Source organism: Salvelinus sp. IW2-2015, linkage group LG33, assembly GCF_002910315.2.
Source record: "Salvelinus sp. IW2-2015 linkage group LG33, ASM291031v2, whole genome shotgun sequence".
Lineage (NCBI taxonomy): Eukaryota > Metazoa > Chordata > Actinopteri > Salmoniformes > Salmonidae > Salvelinus > Salvelinus sp. IW2-2015.
In genome coordinates, this window is record NC_036872.1 from 7,673,604 (window position 1) to 7,692,203 (window position 18,600).

Below are 18,600 nucleotides of genomic sequence, written 5' to 3' on the forward strand. Positions count from 1 at the left end.
TAGTTCATGCTCCGTTTTTTAAAGTTTACATTATGGCTGTAAAAACAACAACATTCTTAAAGTTATACACCGTCAGTTAAAATTGTATATTTACTTTAACCTAGATAATGAATTTACGCGATAACGTCATGCAAATATTACAAAGGCGTGATTACTAGGCTTCTAAATGAGAACAAAGTTTTTCCAGGAACAACCTAGGGGAGAGTTTCCGGGCACATGGCAGAAAGTGCCCTGCCAACTAGTAGTCATTCAGCTTGTGCTTTACCATCTTTAGCTTTTTTTTAAAACATTTTATTATAAAAAAAATGTATAGTTCTTTTTTTATTTTTTTATTGTTATTAACAACAAATCAATACAGAAAGTACATAAGGGAACACAAGTATATATAGATTATATATAATGGACAATCGAGCTAGGGGGTACAATATCACATTACAATTACACAAGGACCTTAAGGGGTATACATACACTTACAATTCGAACAGCTTTTTTGTTAGTAGAGTATTTAACTGTCTTAAAATACAGTTCAATTTATTTTTGTAGGGTAAGAAAAAATGTTTTTTGCTAGTAAATTTACATTTGTGTATATGAAATTCAGCTTATTTTTATCGTATGTAAAGAATCCAAGCAGTACATCTCTCCACAATAGTGTAAAATCTTCATAAATGTGTTCAATTATAAATCTACTGATGTCTTGCCACAGTTTTCTTACATGTATACAATGCCAAAAAAGATGCATCATTGTTTCTGGGTGGTCATTACAAAAGGAGCAATTTGAGTTGATGTTTTCCTTAAACTTCTTCATATAGTGGTTGGCAGGATAATATTTATGAATAATTTTAAAGGAAACTTCCTTCATTTTGTTAACAAGTAGGTATGTGTGAGGGTCAGGTCTTGACACGTTTCTGAATAACAGAGCAACACCTGAGGGAATGGCGTCTAAAACAATTGCAAAATCTTTAGGTGTTACAGGGACCTTGTAAAGTGATAAGAATTCCTTATAACTGAGTAAAAAACCCTCTGCATTTACAAGTTGGCTCACCAATAGGATATTATTTCGGAACCAATATTCTAAAAACAAAGAAGTATTTTTATACAATTTTATCCATATATAATATCTGTGTGGAGAAAAATTGTGTTTATAAATTAAGGACCATGACAAGAACCTGCCGATGAAAAGCAGAAAGTTTCACTGGAATTTTGTCAATATTATAATTACAAAACAACATGAAGTTAAGGCCACCAAAAGTAGAGAAGACATGATGAGGAATACAATTCCAGATAGAAGTGGGTCTTCTTAGGAATTGTTTTATCCAATTGATCTTAAAAGTATTATTTAAAGTAGTAAAGTCCAGAAAATTCTGTGTTCATTACAACAGTTTTCCTAATGTAATGGGTACTTTACCATCTTTAGCTGTGACGTCCTCGCAGGTCGACTTTTGTCAGTGCGATAAGTATGCATGAACAGGACAGGGCTAATTCTCAGAATGTACTTTTACGGAAATTGACCATTAATTTGTGAGATATCAGTTGAGATCACAGCTTTGCAAATGTCTGTATATATAGCAGCAAGCATGAAGCACAGACTGAGCATGGGGTGGCATCAGTTCCTTGTTTTAATTGACAAGGAATATATTAGGTTTCTTGTTTTAATTCACATGGAAGATATATCTCCATCTGTGTTTTCAATATAAAATTGATCCCTCAATTTCTGTAATAACTTATTTTATTTGTATCTATACTCGTTATGGCATTTTCCTTCTTCTTTACCCTGAATTATTCAAACATCATAGTGTGGAAAAATATGTAAAACACAGGAAAATCACGTTTTCGACTACTGGGCCTAATAGAATAAACATGGCAAAAACAAATGTAGACATTAATAAATGCATTTATATAGCCTCTAAAATATTTTATACAATGGTGGGGGAGTGCCAAGATGGAGACGCAATGGCTTCAAAACAGCGCCCCCTATCAGTCGTTTGTTTTATCAGCGGCAGTCGTGTCAGTGGCGGGTGTGACAGCAATGGTCATGTCAGCGGTGGTCTCGTCGCAAAACTAAGATGGTTCTGCCGAGTTCATCTTCAGAGTTATTCGAGGAAGGAAAGAGAGGAAGGCTCCGTACCACTCTCTCACTTGAGTATCTTAACTAGTTATTTTCAGATAATCTCATTTTGCTCTTTTGTAGCTTTGAACACTGTGGGTTTTCTATACCTGTTCGCTCCTCTCCCTGTAGGCTTTACAGACGCTCCCCAACCCTTGGCTGCAACCCTTCTAATTTAGTGTACCCTGCACACACAACCCATGTGGAATTCCTGGTCTCTGGCAGCGTTTGGAACTGCCAAGTTCATCTCAGCCTATGCTGCCCTTCAGTCCCTTGACTTTTTGGCCCTGACGGAGACATGGATCACCCCAGAGAACTCCAGATGCTCTCTCTTCATCTGACTACGTTTTCTCTCATAGTACGAGATAATCTGGTCGTTGCGGTGGTGGCACAGGGCTACTCATTTCTACTGAGTGGAGATTTTCTATTTTTCCCCTTGCTCACTTGTCCATCTCCTCATTTGATTTCCATGCTGTCACTGTCACTTGGCAACTCAAGCTTAACATTATTGTTATCTATCGCCCAGCAGAGAGTTCCTCAATGAGCTTGACACCTTAATAAGTACATTTCCTGATGATGGCTCACCGCTCTTCATACTTGGCGACTTCAACCTCCCAACATCTGCTTTCAATTTCTTTCTTTCCAACTCTTTCTTTCTCCCCTCTTTGCCTCTTTTGACCTCACCCTTTCCCAGTCCCCTCCCATTCACAAGGCAGGCAATACGCTTGACCTCATCTTTACTAGAGGCTGTTCGCCTACTAATCTCACTGCAACCCCCCTCCAAGTCTCTGATCACTACTTAATGTCCTGTTCTGTCTCCCTCTCCTCCAACCTTAGCCACGCAGCCTCCTTCCAGATCGTCATGCGCCCTCGCAATCTCCGCTCTCTCTCCTACTACTCTCTCCTCTTCTATCCTATCATCTCTCCCTTCTGCTAAATCCTTCTCCCTCCTGTCTCCTGATTCTGCCTCTTTGACCCTACTCTCCTCCCTTTATGCTTGGCCCTCCCCTCCTGCTGCGTCACTGAGTGACTCATTGCGAGCTTACAGAACAGGGCTGTGGGCAGCTGAGCAAAAATGGAGGAAAATTAAACTTCTGGAGGACCTATCATCCTTTCATTCCCTCTTTTCTACCTTCTCTTCCTCTGTACCCGCTGCTAAAGCCACTTTCTATCACTCTAAATTTCAAGCATTTGCCTCTAACACTAAGAAACTACTTTCCACCTTCTCCTCCCTCCTTAATCCTCCACCCCTCCCCCTTCTTCTTCCCTCTCCGCGAACGACTTTGTTAACCACTTTGAAAAGAAGGTTGACGACATCCGCTCCTCATTTACTCAGCCTATTGAGTCCAATGGTCCCACACATATAGAGCTACCCTACACCTTGAACGCTTTCTTCCCTCCCTAGACCGCTCAAAAAACTGCCTGCTTGACCCCATCCCATCCTCCCTTCTCCAGACCATCTCTGGAGACCTTTTCCCATTCCTCACTTCCCTGATCAACTCATCCCTGACCAATGGCTGTATCCCCTTTGACTTCAAAATGACTTGAGTCGCTCACCTCCTCAAGAAACCAACACTCAACTCCTCTGACATCAAAAACTACAGATCAGTATCCCTTCTATCTTTTCTTTTTACGAAACACTTGAGCGTGCTGTCTCTGACCAACTCTCACTATCTATCTCAGAACGATCTTCTTGACCCTAACCAGTCAGGCTTCAAGATGAGTCATTCAACCGAGACTGCTCTTCTCTGTGTCACGGAGGCTCTCCTCACTGCCAAAGCTGACTCTCTCCTCTGTTCTCATCCTCCTAGGTCTATCTGCTGCCTTCGATACGTGAACCATCAGATCCTCCTCTACACCCTCTCAGGTCTGGGTGTCTCAGGCTCTGCACACTCTTGAATTGCATCCTACCCGAAAGGCGGCTCCAAACGGGTGACGTGGAGAGGATATGTGTCTGCACCACATACTCTCACTACTGGTGTCCAAAGGGCTCGGTTCTAGGCCCTCTCCTTTTCACACTATACACTAAGTAACTCGGCTCTGTCATATCCTCAAATGGTCTCTCTATCATTGCTATGCGGATGACACTGAGCTACTACTCTCCTTCTCATGACACCCAGGTGCCGACACGCATTTCTGCAAGCCTGGCCGATATCTCAGCTTGAATGTTGGCCCACCACCTCAAGCTCAACCTCGACAAGACGGAGCTGCTCTTCCTCCCGGGGATGGCCTGCCCGCTCCAAGTCCTCTCCATCACGGTTGACAACTCCACGGTGTCCCCCTCCAAGAGTGCAAAGAACCTTGGCGGGACCCTGGACAACACCCTTTCGTTCTCTGCAAACATCAAAGCAGTGACTCGCTCCTGTAGATTCATGCTCTATAACGGCCGTAGAGTACGACCCCACTTCACACAGGAAGCGGCGCAGGTCCTAATCCAGGCACTTATCATCTCCCGTCTGGACTACTGCTACTCGCTGTTGGCTGGGCTCCCCGCTTGTGCCATCAAACCCCTGCAACTTATCCAGAAGGCTGCAGCCCGCCTGGTGTTCAACCTTCCCAAGTTCTTCCATGTCACACTGCTCCTCCGCACACTCCACTGGCTTCCAGTCGAAGCTCGCATCCACTACAAGACCATGGTACTTGCCTACGGAGCAGCAAAATGAATTGTCCCTTCCTACCTTCAGGCTATGCTCAAACCCTACACCCCAATCCGAGCACTCCGTTCTGCCACCTCTGGTCTCTTGGCCCTCCCACCCTACAGGAGGGCAGCTCCTGCTCAGCCCAGTCCAAGGTCATCTCTGTCCTGGCACCCCAAAGGTGGAACCAGCTTCCCCCTGAAGCTAGGACAGCAAAGTCTCTGTCCATCTTTAGAAAACATCTAAAACCCTACCTCTTCGAAGAATCTTAAATAATCCTACAGCACCGACCCTCTCACCCCGACACCCCCCCCCCCCCCAAAAAAAAACAGCCTTTTGTGAACAAATACTCACACTTGACTTTTTCCCCTTTACTAGCTCTGACTTTGCTGATAGCTACTTTATTGAGGTAAATACACTAACTGTAAGTCGCTCTGAACAAGAGCGTACGCTAAATGAATAAAATGTCAAATGTAAATCTCATGCATATATAAATCATTGACCTGGACTTATCAGCAACATTAAAGGGATACTTAAGGATTTTGGCTTTGAGACCCTTTATCTACTTCCCCAGAGTCAGATTAGAAGAATGTCTGGATTAGCATAATGTCTGGAAGTCTATGGTATCTGCTAGCAGATACCCATAGACTTTAAGTCATTGCGCTAACGTTATTTAGCAATTACGCTAGCACTAGTTAGCAATTTCCGTTAAACTGCACACAGACACATAAAAATGGTATCGCCGAGTTCATCTGACTCTGGGGAAGTAGATAAACGGCCTCAATCCCAGAATATCCCAACATCCCAGAATATCCCAGAATATCCCTTTAACAGTACCTAGTTCATTTAGTTGTTTCCTGTGTCCCAATTACTATAATGTCTACACTTCACAATCCCTGACAAAGAACACACATTCTGGAACTTTGTATCAATATGACAATGAGATATTCATAGCACTGACAGTTATTGAATAATAAGTAATGTGGTACAGGTTTGACAAGTCCTTTCAGCAAACACTGGAGCTGTGTTTCACAGAGGGGTTGACAACAATGTTGTCCTTGGGCCGTCATCTGCTTTTGAAGCCTTCCTCTTGTCTCCGGACTGGAACTCGGTATGGATCTCCAGGAAGGTTTTGTTTTTGGTCTCAGGGACTACCAGGAATATGTATACAGCCACCAAGACAGAAATCACCAAGAACACCAGGAAACAGTACTGCTGCAACTTAGTCTGTGGAGGTAAAAGAGCAGACCAAACCCATCTAGAACCAGCTCTCAAAACAGCCATCTCTCCTAATTTTATATCAATCGGCAGTACGGATCAAACTACTCTAGTATTGAATAACCTACTGTTACACAATTTTTTATATTTTTTATTTAACCTTTATTTAACTAGGAAAGTCAGTTAAGAACAAATTCTTATTTACAATGACGGCCTACCCTGGCCATACCCGGATGACGCTGGGCCAATTGTGCACCGCCCTATGGGACTCCTAATCATGGCCGGATGTGATACAGCCTGGATTCGAACCAGGGACTGTAGTGACGCCTCTTGCACTGAGATGCAGTGCCTTAGACCGCTGCGACACTAACCATACTCCTTAATTTAAAGGTTAAGTACCACGGTTGCAAACACTTGGAACCTACCACAATAAATGGAAACACCATGCCAATGACGAAGAAGCTGAGCCAGTTCACAGACCCTCCAATCATGTACGCAGCAGGCCGACTGGTTTGGGTGAATAACTCAGTGGTCAAGATGTTTGTCACCCCACCTCCAAAGGACAAAGCGAAGGTATAGTGTTAGTTTTAAATACATTTATAATCAGATAATAATATTGTTGCCAGATCACACAAAGTTTGGCAATACTGGCATAAACGAGCGATAAGTAAGTTCTGTCGGTTACCTGGTCCCAAGCCAAAGCTGAGTATGAAAGCAAAGATGCATCCCATGCTAAGATAAGGCATCCATAGGCCTGCTCCCTGCGTTCAACGAAAGAAGACAACAATTCGGTCACAGAAAACTAGTGTTCTCAAAGTGGCCCGCCAAGCAACATTAAAGGTCCAGTGCAGACATTTTTATCTCAATATCAAATAATTCTGGGTAAGAATTAAGTACCTTCCTGTGATTGTTTTCGATTAAAATTGTCAAAAATAAACAAAAATAGCTTCTTAGCAAAGCGCAATTTCTAAAGCAAGAATTGTGCTAGGACTGTCTGGGAGTGTGGAGGGGAAAACTGAAAACTATCTGTTATTGGCAGAGAGGTTTTGATCTTTCTTTTTTATTGGTCTCTTACTAATTTACTGCCTGGTGATGTGACCAGGCAGGCCTAAACTCCATTCCACCAAAACAGCCTAAAATTTAAGGCTGTCTTTTCAAACAACTCTTACACCAAAAGGGCATTATCCTAATTTTGTAAATGTCACAGTATTTTTCCAACCTCATAGTGTGGAAATGTATATATAAAACACAGGAAAATCACATTTTTGACTGCACTGGGGCTTGTTACCCAGAAATGATTTGATATTGAGATACAAATGGCGACATTGGACCTTTTAAGGGTTGGTTTAACCATCCATAACTTAAGTGCAACACAGGTCTCTTATTCTGATTAATAAGAGACTGAAATGGAATTGTTAGATCAAAGATACTTTACTTGGAAGGTGAGGGTCAGAGTGAAGCAAATGCACCAGAAAGCCATTAGGGTGTACCCTCCGATGATAAGCACTTTTCGTCCCAAAGTTTCGATCAGCATGCCCTGAAAGACACAGCATCTCATATGGCATACCAGCAGAAGTATAAGATCGTGGAGAAATATAAGATCGAGTTTTAAAAAAACTACAGATGTAGGATATTAATTTGATTAACCTGTTGCAAGAGAATTTTCCTTTAATGCAGGACATTTAAAACTTGCAGTGTATTTGAGGGTTAAAAAGGCTTCTGAAGTTTGTAATTTCGACTTTAAAATTTCAGACTTGATATTCCCTTACGAAAAATGTATCAACTCCTACAAAAATGTCCATTAATTATAAATCCACATAATTCACATTTCCTGTTGCTGCAGGATTAAGATCCTACAGCTGTAGTCAACACATCTTAAATATGTTAATCCACTCGATGAATAGTAACGTAAATCATAGCATAGCATTCAATGAGAACAGTACTGTCATACCAGCATAACATGATGAAATTAGCAATCAGTCATTAAAGAGGATTCTAAAAGACTCACAAATCCATGCAAAGAGGCATTGGGGTTGTATGACATTTCCGCTCTACGATGGACTCCATAGATGCTACTAAATACTTGGAAATATACAGTACCAGTCAAAAGTTGACACACCTACTCATTCCAGGGTTCTTCTTTATTTTGACTATTTTCTACATTGTATAATAGTAGTGAAGACATCAAAACTATGAAATAACACATATGGAGTCATGTGATAACCAAAAAAAAGTGTTAAACACATCTAAATATATTTTATATTTGAAATTCTTCAAAGTAGCCACCCTTAGCCTTGATGACAGCTTTGCACACTTGGCATTCTCTCAACCAGCTTCATGAGGTAGTGTAACGAGTGCACTGAGTCGCGAAGCAATTACAGGGAGTGAATATTTAATAAATGGAACATAATACAAAACAAGAAACACGAACAGCACACAGACATGAAACTGAAATAATAACACCTGGGGAAGGAACCAAAGGGAGTGACATAAATAGGGAAGGTAATCAAGGAGGTGATGGAGTCCAGGTGAGTCTGATGACACACGTAATGATGGTGACAGGTGTGCACTATCATGAGCAGCCTGGTAGCCTATAGCGCCGGAGGGGGAGTATACGTGACAGTACCCCTTCCCTGACGCGCGGCTCCAGCCGCAGGACGCCGACCAAAGGGACATTCCCGGGGATCAGGAGCGGACCTGTCACCTCTGCTGAGGCGCGGGAACCTGTCGAACCGGCTGAGGCACGGGAGCCTGGCGACCTAGAGCACTGGAGAGGGAGTATACGTGACAGTACCCCCTCCCTGGCGCGTGGCTCCAGCCGTAGGACGCTGACCAAGGGGACGATCCCAGGGGTCAGGAGCGGACCGGTCGCTCCGCTGAGGTGCGGAAACCTGACGAGCCGGCCGAGGCATGAGAGCCCGACAAGCCGGCCGATGAGTGGGAGCCCGACGAGCCGGCCGAGGCGTGGGAGCCCGACGAGCCGGTTGAGGACACCCAGACTCGACATCGCTTCCAACAAAAAAATAAATAAAAAACACTCTGAGATGCTTCCCTTAGGTGAGGTGATATTCTGTAACGAGTGCGCTGGGTGTCGGGAAGCAAGTACAGGGAGTGAATATTTAATAAATAAACAGAACATAATACAAAACAAGAAACACGAACAGCACACAGACGTGAAACTGAAATAATAACACCTGGGGAAGGAACCAAAGGGAGTGACATAAATAGGGAAGGTTATCAGGGAGGTGATGGAGTCCAGGTGAGTCTGATGACGCGCTGGTGCGTGTAATGATGGTGACAGGTGTGCGCCATCATGAGCAGCCTGGTGACCTAGAGCGTGAGTGACAGTATATGTGACAAGTAGTCACCTGGAATGCATTTAAATTAACAGGTGTGCCTTGTTAAAAGTTCATTAAGTAATGCGTTTGAGCCAATCAGTTGTGTTGTGACAAGGTAGGGGTGGTATACAGAAGATAGCCCTATTTGGTAACAGAACCAAGTCCATATTATAGCAAGAACAGCTCAAATAAGCAAAGAGAAACAACAGTCCATCATTACTTTAAGACATGAAGGTCAGTCAATCTGAAAAATGTCAAATCCTTTGAAAGTTTCTTCAAGTGCAGTCGCAAAAACCATCAAGCACTATGATGAAACTGGCTCTCATGAGGAACACCACAGGAAAGGAAGACCCAGAGGATAAGTTCAGTAGAAATACCAGCCTCAGAAATTGCAGCCCAAATAAATGCTTCACAGAGTTCAAGTAACAGACACATCTCAACATCAACTGTTCAGTGGAGACTGCGTGAATCAGGCCTTCATGGTTGACTTGCTGCAAAGAAACCACTACTAAAGGACACCAATAAGAAGAAGAGACTTGCTCGGGCCAACAAACACGAGCAATGGACATTAGACTGGTGGAAATATGTCCTTTGGTCTGAGGAGTCCAAATTTGAGATTTTTGGTTCCAACTGCCGTGTCTTTGTGAGATGCAAAGTAGGTGAACGGATGATCTCCGCATGTGTGCTTCCACCATGAAGCATGGAGGAGGAGGTGTGATGGTGTGGAGGTGCTTTTCTGGTGACACTGTCTGTGATTTATTTAGAATTCAAGGCACACAAAACCTGCAAGGCTACCACAGCATTCTGTAGCGATACGCCATCCAATCTGGTTTGTGCTTAGTGGGACTATCATTTGTTTTTCAACAGAACAATGACCAAAACACACCTCCAGGCTGTGTAAGGGCTATTTGACCAAGAAGAAGAGTGATGGAGTGCCGCATCAGATGACCTGGCCTCCACAATCACCCGACCTCAACCCAATTGAGATGGTTTGGGATGAGTTGGACCGCAGAGTGAATGAAAATCAGCCAACAAGTGCTCAGCATATGTGGGAACTCCTTCAAGACTGTTGGAAAAGCATTCCAAGTGAATACCTCATCAAGCTGGTTGAGAGAATGCAAAGAGTGTGCAAAGCTGTCATCAAGCCAAAAGGTGGCTACTTTGAAGAATCTAAAATCCAAAATATAAACACTTTTTTTGGTTACTACATGATTCCATGTGTTATTTCATCGTGTTGATGTCTTCACCATTATAATACAATGTAGAAAATAGTAAAAATAAAGAAAAACTACCTACTGTTGAATGGTACTGTATGTACTATGACCAATAGTTGACACTCACACAGGTAAGGGCAGTGAGGCATTCACAGGCTCCTGTGCCCACAGTTACGTAGGGTATGTTGACATCTGGAATTCCGGCCTGCTCAAACACATAATCTGTATAGAAATATATCTGCAAGAGAGAGTGATAGAAAACAAATAAAACACCGGTCCTTCACACTATACCCTATAGTGTATACCAGGGATGGACAACTTAGATGAGGGTGAACTCAAATCTGAACTCATCATGCAGTCAGAGCGAGCCCTAGCCTTTTGGGGCCCTAAGTAAAATTTGGGGGGGTTGATCTCAGCGATCACTGCCTAATTGCCTGCGTCCGTAATGAGTCTGCGGTCAAGCGACCACCCGTCATCACTGTCAAACGCTCCCTAAAACACTTCAGCGAGCAGGCCTTTCTAATCGACCTGGCCCGGGTATCCTGGAAGGATATAGACCTCATTCCGTCAGTAGAGGATGCCTGGTTAATATTTAAAAGTGCTTTCCTCACCATCTTAATGCCCCATTCAAAAAATGTAGAACCAGGAACAGATATAGCTCTTGGTTCACTCCAGACCTGACTGCCCTTGACCAGCACAAAAACATCCTGTGGCGTACTGCATTAGCATCGAATAGCCCCCGCGATATGCAACTTTTCAGGGAAGTTAGGGACCAATATACACAGGCAGTTAGGAAAGCAAAGGCTAGCTTTATCAAACAGAAATTTGCATCCTGTAGCACTAACTCCAAAAAGTTATGGGACACTTAAAGTCCATGGAGAATAAGAGCACCTCCTCTCAGCTGCCCACTGCACTGAGGCTAGGAAACACTGTCACCACAGATAATGAGAACTTGTTCTCAACTAGCCTACCTGGTTAAATGGGGCGGCAGCGTAGCCTAGTGGTTAGAGCGTTGGACTAGTAACCGAAAGGTTGCGAGATCGAATCCCCGAGCTGACAAGGTACAAATCTGTCGTTCTGCCCCTGAACAGGCAGTTAACCCACTGTTCCTAGGCCGTCATTGAAAATAAGAATTTGTTCTTAACTGACTTGCCTAGTAAAATAAAGGTTAAAAAAAAAAAAAAAAAAAAAAATTAGGTTTAAATTATTAAAACATTATTTTTTTTTAAGTTGGTTAGGACATATACTTTGTGGATGACACAAGTAATTTTTCCAACAATTGTTTACAGACAGATTATTTCACTTTTTTTTCACATCATTCACTGTATCACAATTCCAGTGGGTCAGAAGTTTACATATGACTGTGCCTTTAAACAGCTTGGAAAATTCCAGAAAATGATGTCATGGCTTTAGAAGCTTCTGATAGGCTAATTAACATCATTTGAGTCAATAGGAGGTGTGTGTACCTGTGGATGTATTTCAAGGCCTACCTTCAAACTCAGTACCCCTTTGCTTGACATCATGGGAAAATAAAAATGAATCAGCCAAGACCTCAGAAAAAATTATGTAGACCTTCACAAGTCTGGTTCATCCTTGGGAGCAATTTCCAAACATCTGAAGGTACCACGTTCATCTGTACAAACAATAGTACGCAAGTATAAACGCCGTACTTTGGTTAGAAAAGTGCAAATCAATCCCAGAACAGCAGCAAAGGACCTTGTGAAGATGCTGGGGGAAACCGGTACAAAAGTATCTATATCCACAGTAAAACGAGTCCTACATCGACATATCCTGAAAGGCCACTCAGCAAGGAAGAAGCCACTTCTCCAAAATGCCTTGAAAAAGCCAGACTACGGTTTACAACTGCACATGGGGACAAAGATTGTACTTTTTGGAGAAATGTCCTCTGGTCTGATGAAACAAAAATAGAACTGTTTGGTCATAATGACTATCGTTATGTTTGGAGGAAAAAGGGGGAGGCCTGCAGCCGAAAAACACCATCCCAACCGTGAAGCACGGGGGTGGCAGCATCATGTTGTGCGGGTGCTTTGCTGCAGGAGGGACTAGTGAACTTCACAAAATAGATGGCAGCATGAGGAATGGAAAATTATGTGGATATATTGAAGCAACATCTCAAGACATCAGTCAGGAAGTTAAAGCTTGCTCGCAAGTGGGTCTTCCAAATGGACAATGACCCCAAGCATACTTCCAAAGTTGTGGCAAAATGGCTTAAGGACAACAAAGTCAAGGTATTGGAGTGGCCATCACAAAGCCCTGACCTCAATCCCATAAAGATTTTGTGGGCAGAACTGAAAAAGCGTGTGCGAGCAAGGACGCCTACAAACCTGACTCAGTTACACCAGCTCTATCAGGAGGAATGGGCCAAAATCCACCCAACTTATTGTGGGAAGCTTGTGGAAGGCTACCCGAAACGTTTGACCCAAGTTAAAGAATTTTAAAGGCAATGCTACCAAATACTAATTGAGTGTATGTAAACTTCTGACCCACTGGGAATGTGATAAAGGAAATAAAAGCTGAAATAAATAATTCTCTCTGCTGTTATTCTGGCATTTCACATTCTTACAATAAAGTGGTGATCCTAACTGACCTAAAACAGGGAATTTTTACTAGGATTAAATGTCAGGAATTGTGAAAATCTGAGTTTAAATGTATTTGGCTAAGGTGTATGTAAACTTCCAATTTCAACTGTATAGTTTCACAGACATATTGTTGAATTTTTTTCTGGTTTGTGCGAAATCGTTAAGAATAATATAAATCCAGTCTGCACGAATTGGTGAATTGGTTTAGTCTTGACTCTTGGTTGACAGTGTTGAGGGGTGGGTAATGTATTAATACTCGTGTGCCAAATTAACACAAATTTGTTTCTATTTGTCTTTGTTACTTCTTTTAGATACTTATGAGTCTTATTTTTGTATATATTATTATATTTATATCGTTTTAATTAAAGTTGTGTAAAAAAATTTTTTTACACAAATTTATTTTAAACGATATAAATATATCGGAGCCATACAAGCTAGAACCACCACTGTGTATGCCCTATAACAATCTGAATGTCCTGCAGGTATATGAATTTAACATGAGAGTTCTGTGAATGGAATATTGTACATTTAAACCAACTTCTTCTGATCTCAACTGACTTGAGTTCATACTGATAAACGTTGCAGCCCCGAGGGGACATAGGGTCATGTGTGGAAATGTGGTCTGTTGCGAACATACAGCGTTGATGCCGTTGAGCTGCTGGGCAGCGTTGAGCAGGATGATGGTGAGGACTTGCCAGCGGAGGCTGCGGTCCATGAACAGCTGCCAGGGCTTCTTGGGTTTAATGCCAATGGCGCTGACCCTCTCCCTCTCCATGTCCTCCCGCTCGCGATCAAAGTTATCAGTGCCGTGGAGTTGCTTCATCGCTGTCCACAGGAAACACAAGACGCAGCTCACATGGTCTCTCTCCACTCCACGCTTCATTTATTATCCCTCACACTCATAACAGGAATCCACTCATTCACCCAGCCGGCGTAACAAAGCCAAACCAGACAGACACAGTGGGATACACAGAGGTATTTATTTGATTAGCAAGGATTGTGTGACTAATGAGAGACATTGCCTATTCACAGTGTAACCTGCTGTTACAGTTTGCACTGCAGTCATGTGCTTGACCCAGTATGTCTCTCAAGGGGAAAGATTTGTATAATTTATGTTTCCCGACCCTTCTGATCTCAGATAAAGGAAGAATCATCACCCCCTCCAAACTTTCCATCATGTCAAATTAATGTTCAGGTACGGAGTGACACAGGTCGGCTCTCTTTTTTTAGATGAATGATCGTAGGTTACGTTACAATTTAGGTTTGCACACTTTGATCCTGCTTTTTCGCTAAAACAACTGTTTTCTGTCCCAGTAGTTTTCAGCACGATGACTGGTGTCAGTCCTTATGTGAGAGAGCTCGTGGTAGATCTTTTGACATGTGATTGGAACATACCTTTTCGACATCCAACGTCATCCCCTCTGTCGATCAACAGGTAGCGAGGGCTCTCTGGGAACCAGGGCAGTATGAGGAGCTGCAGGAACGCTGGGATACAGGTGGTGCAGAGCAAGATGGGCCAGTGTTCTTCTTTACCGAGGAGCTCACTGCAGGATCATAGACACTCATTATAGGAACGCACACAAGACGTTATGCACAGTCTTCATTTCAACGTACTCTGGAAGTTAGTAGGCAATTGTCCAGGATGATCTAAACTTACTTAAGCCCAATCACCTGTCCAGTAAGGATGCCCCCGGTGATGAAAATAGAAGTCCCCATTGCCATGGCACCACGAAGTGCCCTTGGGGCGATTTCCCCCAGATACAGTGGCTGAACGCATATGCCGATACCTGGCAATCAGCATATGATTAGAACAAAGTGTGGCACATTAATTTACAGACAAGACAGAACCTTCAATAAATATAAATTTTTCAACACATCCGGCTTAGAAATAAAGACTGCAAACTGCTGATGTCAACGCTTCACTGGACTAACGCACTGACGTATTTACCCGCATTTACTCCTGTGAAAAATCGTCCAACGATGAGCAGTTCAAATAATCCAGTGGGGTAGCTCAGGCCCATCAACAGAGCAGCCAGTAAGGCAAATGCGTTGTTCATCATTAGTGTCCCCTTCCTTTGACACAGAATAATTGCAGTTAATTAAACTTGTATTGAAAGTGCCTTGTTTGGCGAAAAAAATGCATGCAGTCTAATGGCTATTGTCAAAATAGTAATAGCTTATGTGTAAAATTGGAGAGTGACACAAATATCCAAATGAGGATTCAAGCCACTATTAACAAAACACATACCTCCCATATCTAATGGCCAGTGTTCCACCTATAGTTGCTCCAATAAATCCTCCTATTGTGAAAATGGACACAATGTTGGACCACAGGAGAGTGAGGTAATGCTCTGAGATGTCCTCATCATAGCGCTCCAGCCAGGTTTGGTTGATGAAATTCTGCACAGACTGGGAAAAAAGCACCCCTAACTCAATATAGCCTTGAAAAGCAGAAGCTCTGCTCACGGCTGAAATGGATTTGTAATTTGCATGACTTAAGAACGTATTATACCTCTGAATGTGTGTGAGGAATGTACCAACACACAGCAGTTGCACAATACAGAAATGACATGGTAGAATTCATCTCTTTTTACTCAAAAGGGTTACATGTCACATGCTCGTAAGTGTTACATTTTTTATGTCATGATTCCCTTGTAATGTGCCCTAAGATTTACATGGAGCCTCCAGGGCTGCGTGTGACTGCTTAGACTGACTGTTTTCTGAACACACAGACATGGTTCAATAAGGACAGAATATAAATGATTATCCAATGTCAGTATCATCTTCTCATTAATTCAATAACACCAAATAAAATTCTATTTAGCCATCTTAAGTATATTAAACTTAAGGGAGAAATCTGCGATTGAAACAATGACAAAATGTAATCCCCTCCACTGTTTCAGTAAAAAGCTGAGGGAGGGGTTTGGATAAATGTAACCAAGCTCAAATTCATAGACAGAGCTATTGATGCAATGGCTGACCATCCATGATATACACATTATAGTTGAAACCATGTTTTAAGGCTATACAGTGTTTACATTTACTTTGTTTACAAACATTGGAATAAAATAATCTCACATTTTGGGTTGTGATGGAGTACAGCAGTTGAACTAAGGGGCATTTATAAGTTATATTTAAAAGTTATATTCTTAAAGAATAAGTAGGTCCATATCCTTAATTAAGTCCCAATATGGAAGTAGCAACTTCAGATCCCCCCCTTTAAGTAGACACATATTGACAATAATGTCTTACCTTGGTGGGGGCATTGATGATTGAAATATTATAACCATATTGAAAGGTTCCTCCAATGCAAGCTGCACAAACTGCCAGTAGAAGGGATTTGTTCGGACGCTGAAACCAATAATACACATAATTGGTGGTTTAGCATCAGATAATATGTACAGATTCTGTGCTGTACTTTTCAACTTTCAGTATTGAACAGAAAAAGGATAACTCTAACAGGTGTAGCCCAATCATGATCATATTTTACTATTAGATAGCTGTTAGAAGTTCAAATGAGGCACAAATACAATATCAAATATATTTGAGCTAAGGTTATTAATTACAATAGCCAAGTGTAGACAATGAATTAGGCTATAGGTTTCTTTAAATAACGTTATAATAATTTCAGTCCCTGTTTGCAGGTGAAGGACACCAAAAACAGTGGGCTTAGTTAGTTTAAAACAAGATATGTATTATAATACATGTATTTATTATTTATCATTGATTAAATATAACTTATAATTCACACTAATGATAATAATAATAACAACAACAGCAATAATAACAATACATGTGTTATTACTGTTGTTATTATTATTACTAATATAGCAATAACACCTCTTCTTCTTCTTTATTATTATTATTAATATTATGCATACCTTAATTTTCTCTTTTGTTTCTTTACTGCCTTCAAGCAAAAGTTGATATTCCGTATCTCCTTTAGTCATTTTGAGTCCTGTTTTTTGTTTTATCTACAGTATGTACAACTTCAGATTGTATACAGCTTTTTCTGTCTAGCCAAAGGCAAAGTGCAAAAGTTGCTCTCTCCTAGGCTAATGTAGACCACTCATCCTCAAGTGGAGTGCCTTTCGAGGATGTGGTCGGGTTGTGCAGTAAATATAGTGAGGATAATACAATTGATCAGTTGTTCCTTGGATGACCCAGTGTCCCCTCGTCTGAGCATAACATTGCATTACAGACTCCTCTCTTTTTTACGAGTGGGAAACTCTGCACTCTTTAGACACAGTAACCATTAAATATGCCATGAAGCACATTTCTCTATCACACACCGGTTACAGATAATACATTTTGTGCGGATATCTTCATCAAGCAGTAGGCTATTTTTACCTTTCTCATGATTAAAAGGCCTACCTCTTTCTTTAATTCTGCAGACACTTCATTGCTATCCATTTTGAATTTCGTTCATTGAGCCCAACAAATAAAAAGGCACTATTTCTTCCAAGTAAAGCAACTACAGCCTACTTATGGATTAAACCTAGGCTATTTATGGTCTGGTCACACCCATACTAGTTGTAGGTGTGATGATTCCATTGTAGCCTAGGCTGTGTTATTATCACTAGTATGAAGGTGTTTAATGAACTCTTGACAGCATTCCTTTAGGCTACTCTGTGCTAGGCCTATGAAAGGTGCAATTTAAAAGGTATAGCCCAGGTCTTATTTGAAAACCATGCACAAAAACTAAGAAGAGGTATATTGAATTATTGGATTTGACCTATTTTATGGTCATCAGTGTGGCAATTTTCCTTTTTGATTATAAAGACCTCATTGTTTGTGAAGTCAAGTGACCAGAAAAGCTCATAAGCCCCTTCTTGGTCAGCAGGATGGTCATTCCACTGTTTCCGGATAGGCTACATGCCATTACTATAATTTCTATGTGAATTTTCACAATGGGAAAAAACTGAAAACTCTTTCTTCAGTTTATTGACTATAGCCTATAGAGCCTAGTTAGGCCTAGGGACTACAGACCTTTCACTAGACCTACAGTATATAGTAGCCTAACCTTACAAGTTTACACAAACATATTGGACTTAAAATGTCAAAATGCCAAAATATTTACCCAATTTGTAGACAAAAGAGACACTTCTATTTACTTATATTATATGATGTATAGTCTACTAAATTAATACTACTGTAAACAGTGCTCCTGACATAGGCCTCCTTGTTCTTTTGAGCTGTACTTCTACATTTTAGTCTCAGGGCGGCGCTGTCAAGCCTTCTAAGGGCTGTGACTAGATGGGATACGGTTTATGTCAGAATGGCACAGAATATATTTTTTACGTAGTCGGTTTAGAATTTAGGCAGCAGGTTAGGATAATTAACGTAGCAGGTTAGGATAATTCAATTAAGGTTCGGGAAAATGTTGAGTTAACTAAAATGCTAAACTGCGCACAAAACAAATCTACTTTAGACGTCAATTTGACAACTGTATTCAATCTAGCCGTAACCTCATCTAAAACGCAAATTGTT

At 41.5% G+C, this 18,600-nt stretch overlaps 1 protein-coding gene across 2 annotated transcripts; it reads right to left on the reverse strand.

Annotated features, from left to right (window-relative positions):
* Nucleotides 1–5,056: 5,056 nt before the first annotated feature.
* LOC111957490 (solute carrier family 2, facilitated glucose transporter member 11-like) lies at nucleotides 5,057–17,584 on the reverse strand. Of its 2 annotated transcripts, none has more exons than XM_023978325.2 (12): nucleotides 17,485–17,584; nucleotides 16,363–16,461; nucleotides 15,359–15,519; nucleotides 15,059–15,183; nucleotides 14,768–14,897; nucleotides 14,506–14,654; nucleotides 13,748–13,935; nucleotides 10,638–10,748; nucleotides 7,394–7,495; nucleotides 6,644–6,719; nucleotides 6,384–6,511; nucleotides 5,057–5,967 (listed from the first exon to the last, which is right to left on the reverse strand). In XM_023978325.2, exons 1-12 carry the CDS (start codon nucleotides 17,521–17,523, stop codon nucleotides 5,770–5,772), a joined length of 1,506 nt encoding a protein of 501 aa, XP_023834093.1. In that variant the 5' UTR covers nucleotides 17,524–17,584; the 3' UTR covers nucleotides 5,057–5,769. The 2 variants fall into 2 exon arrangements, with proteins under 2 accessions (XP_023834093.1, XP_023834092.1); XM_023978324.2 differs by lacking the exon at nucleotides 17,485–17,584 and adding an exon at nucleotides 16,992–17,185.
* Nucleotides 17,585–18,600: the final 1,016 nt, after the last annotated feature.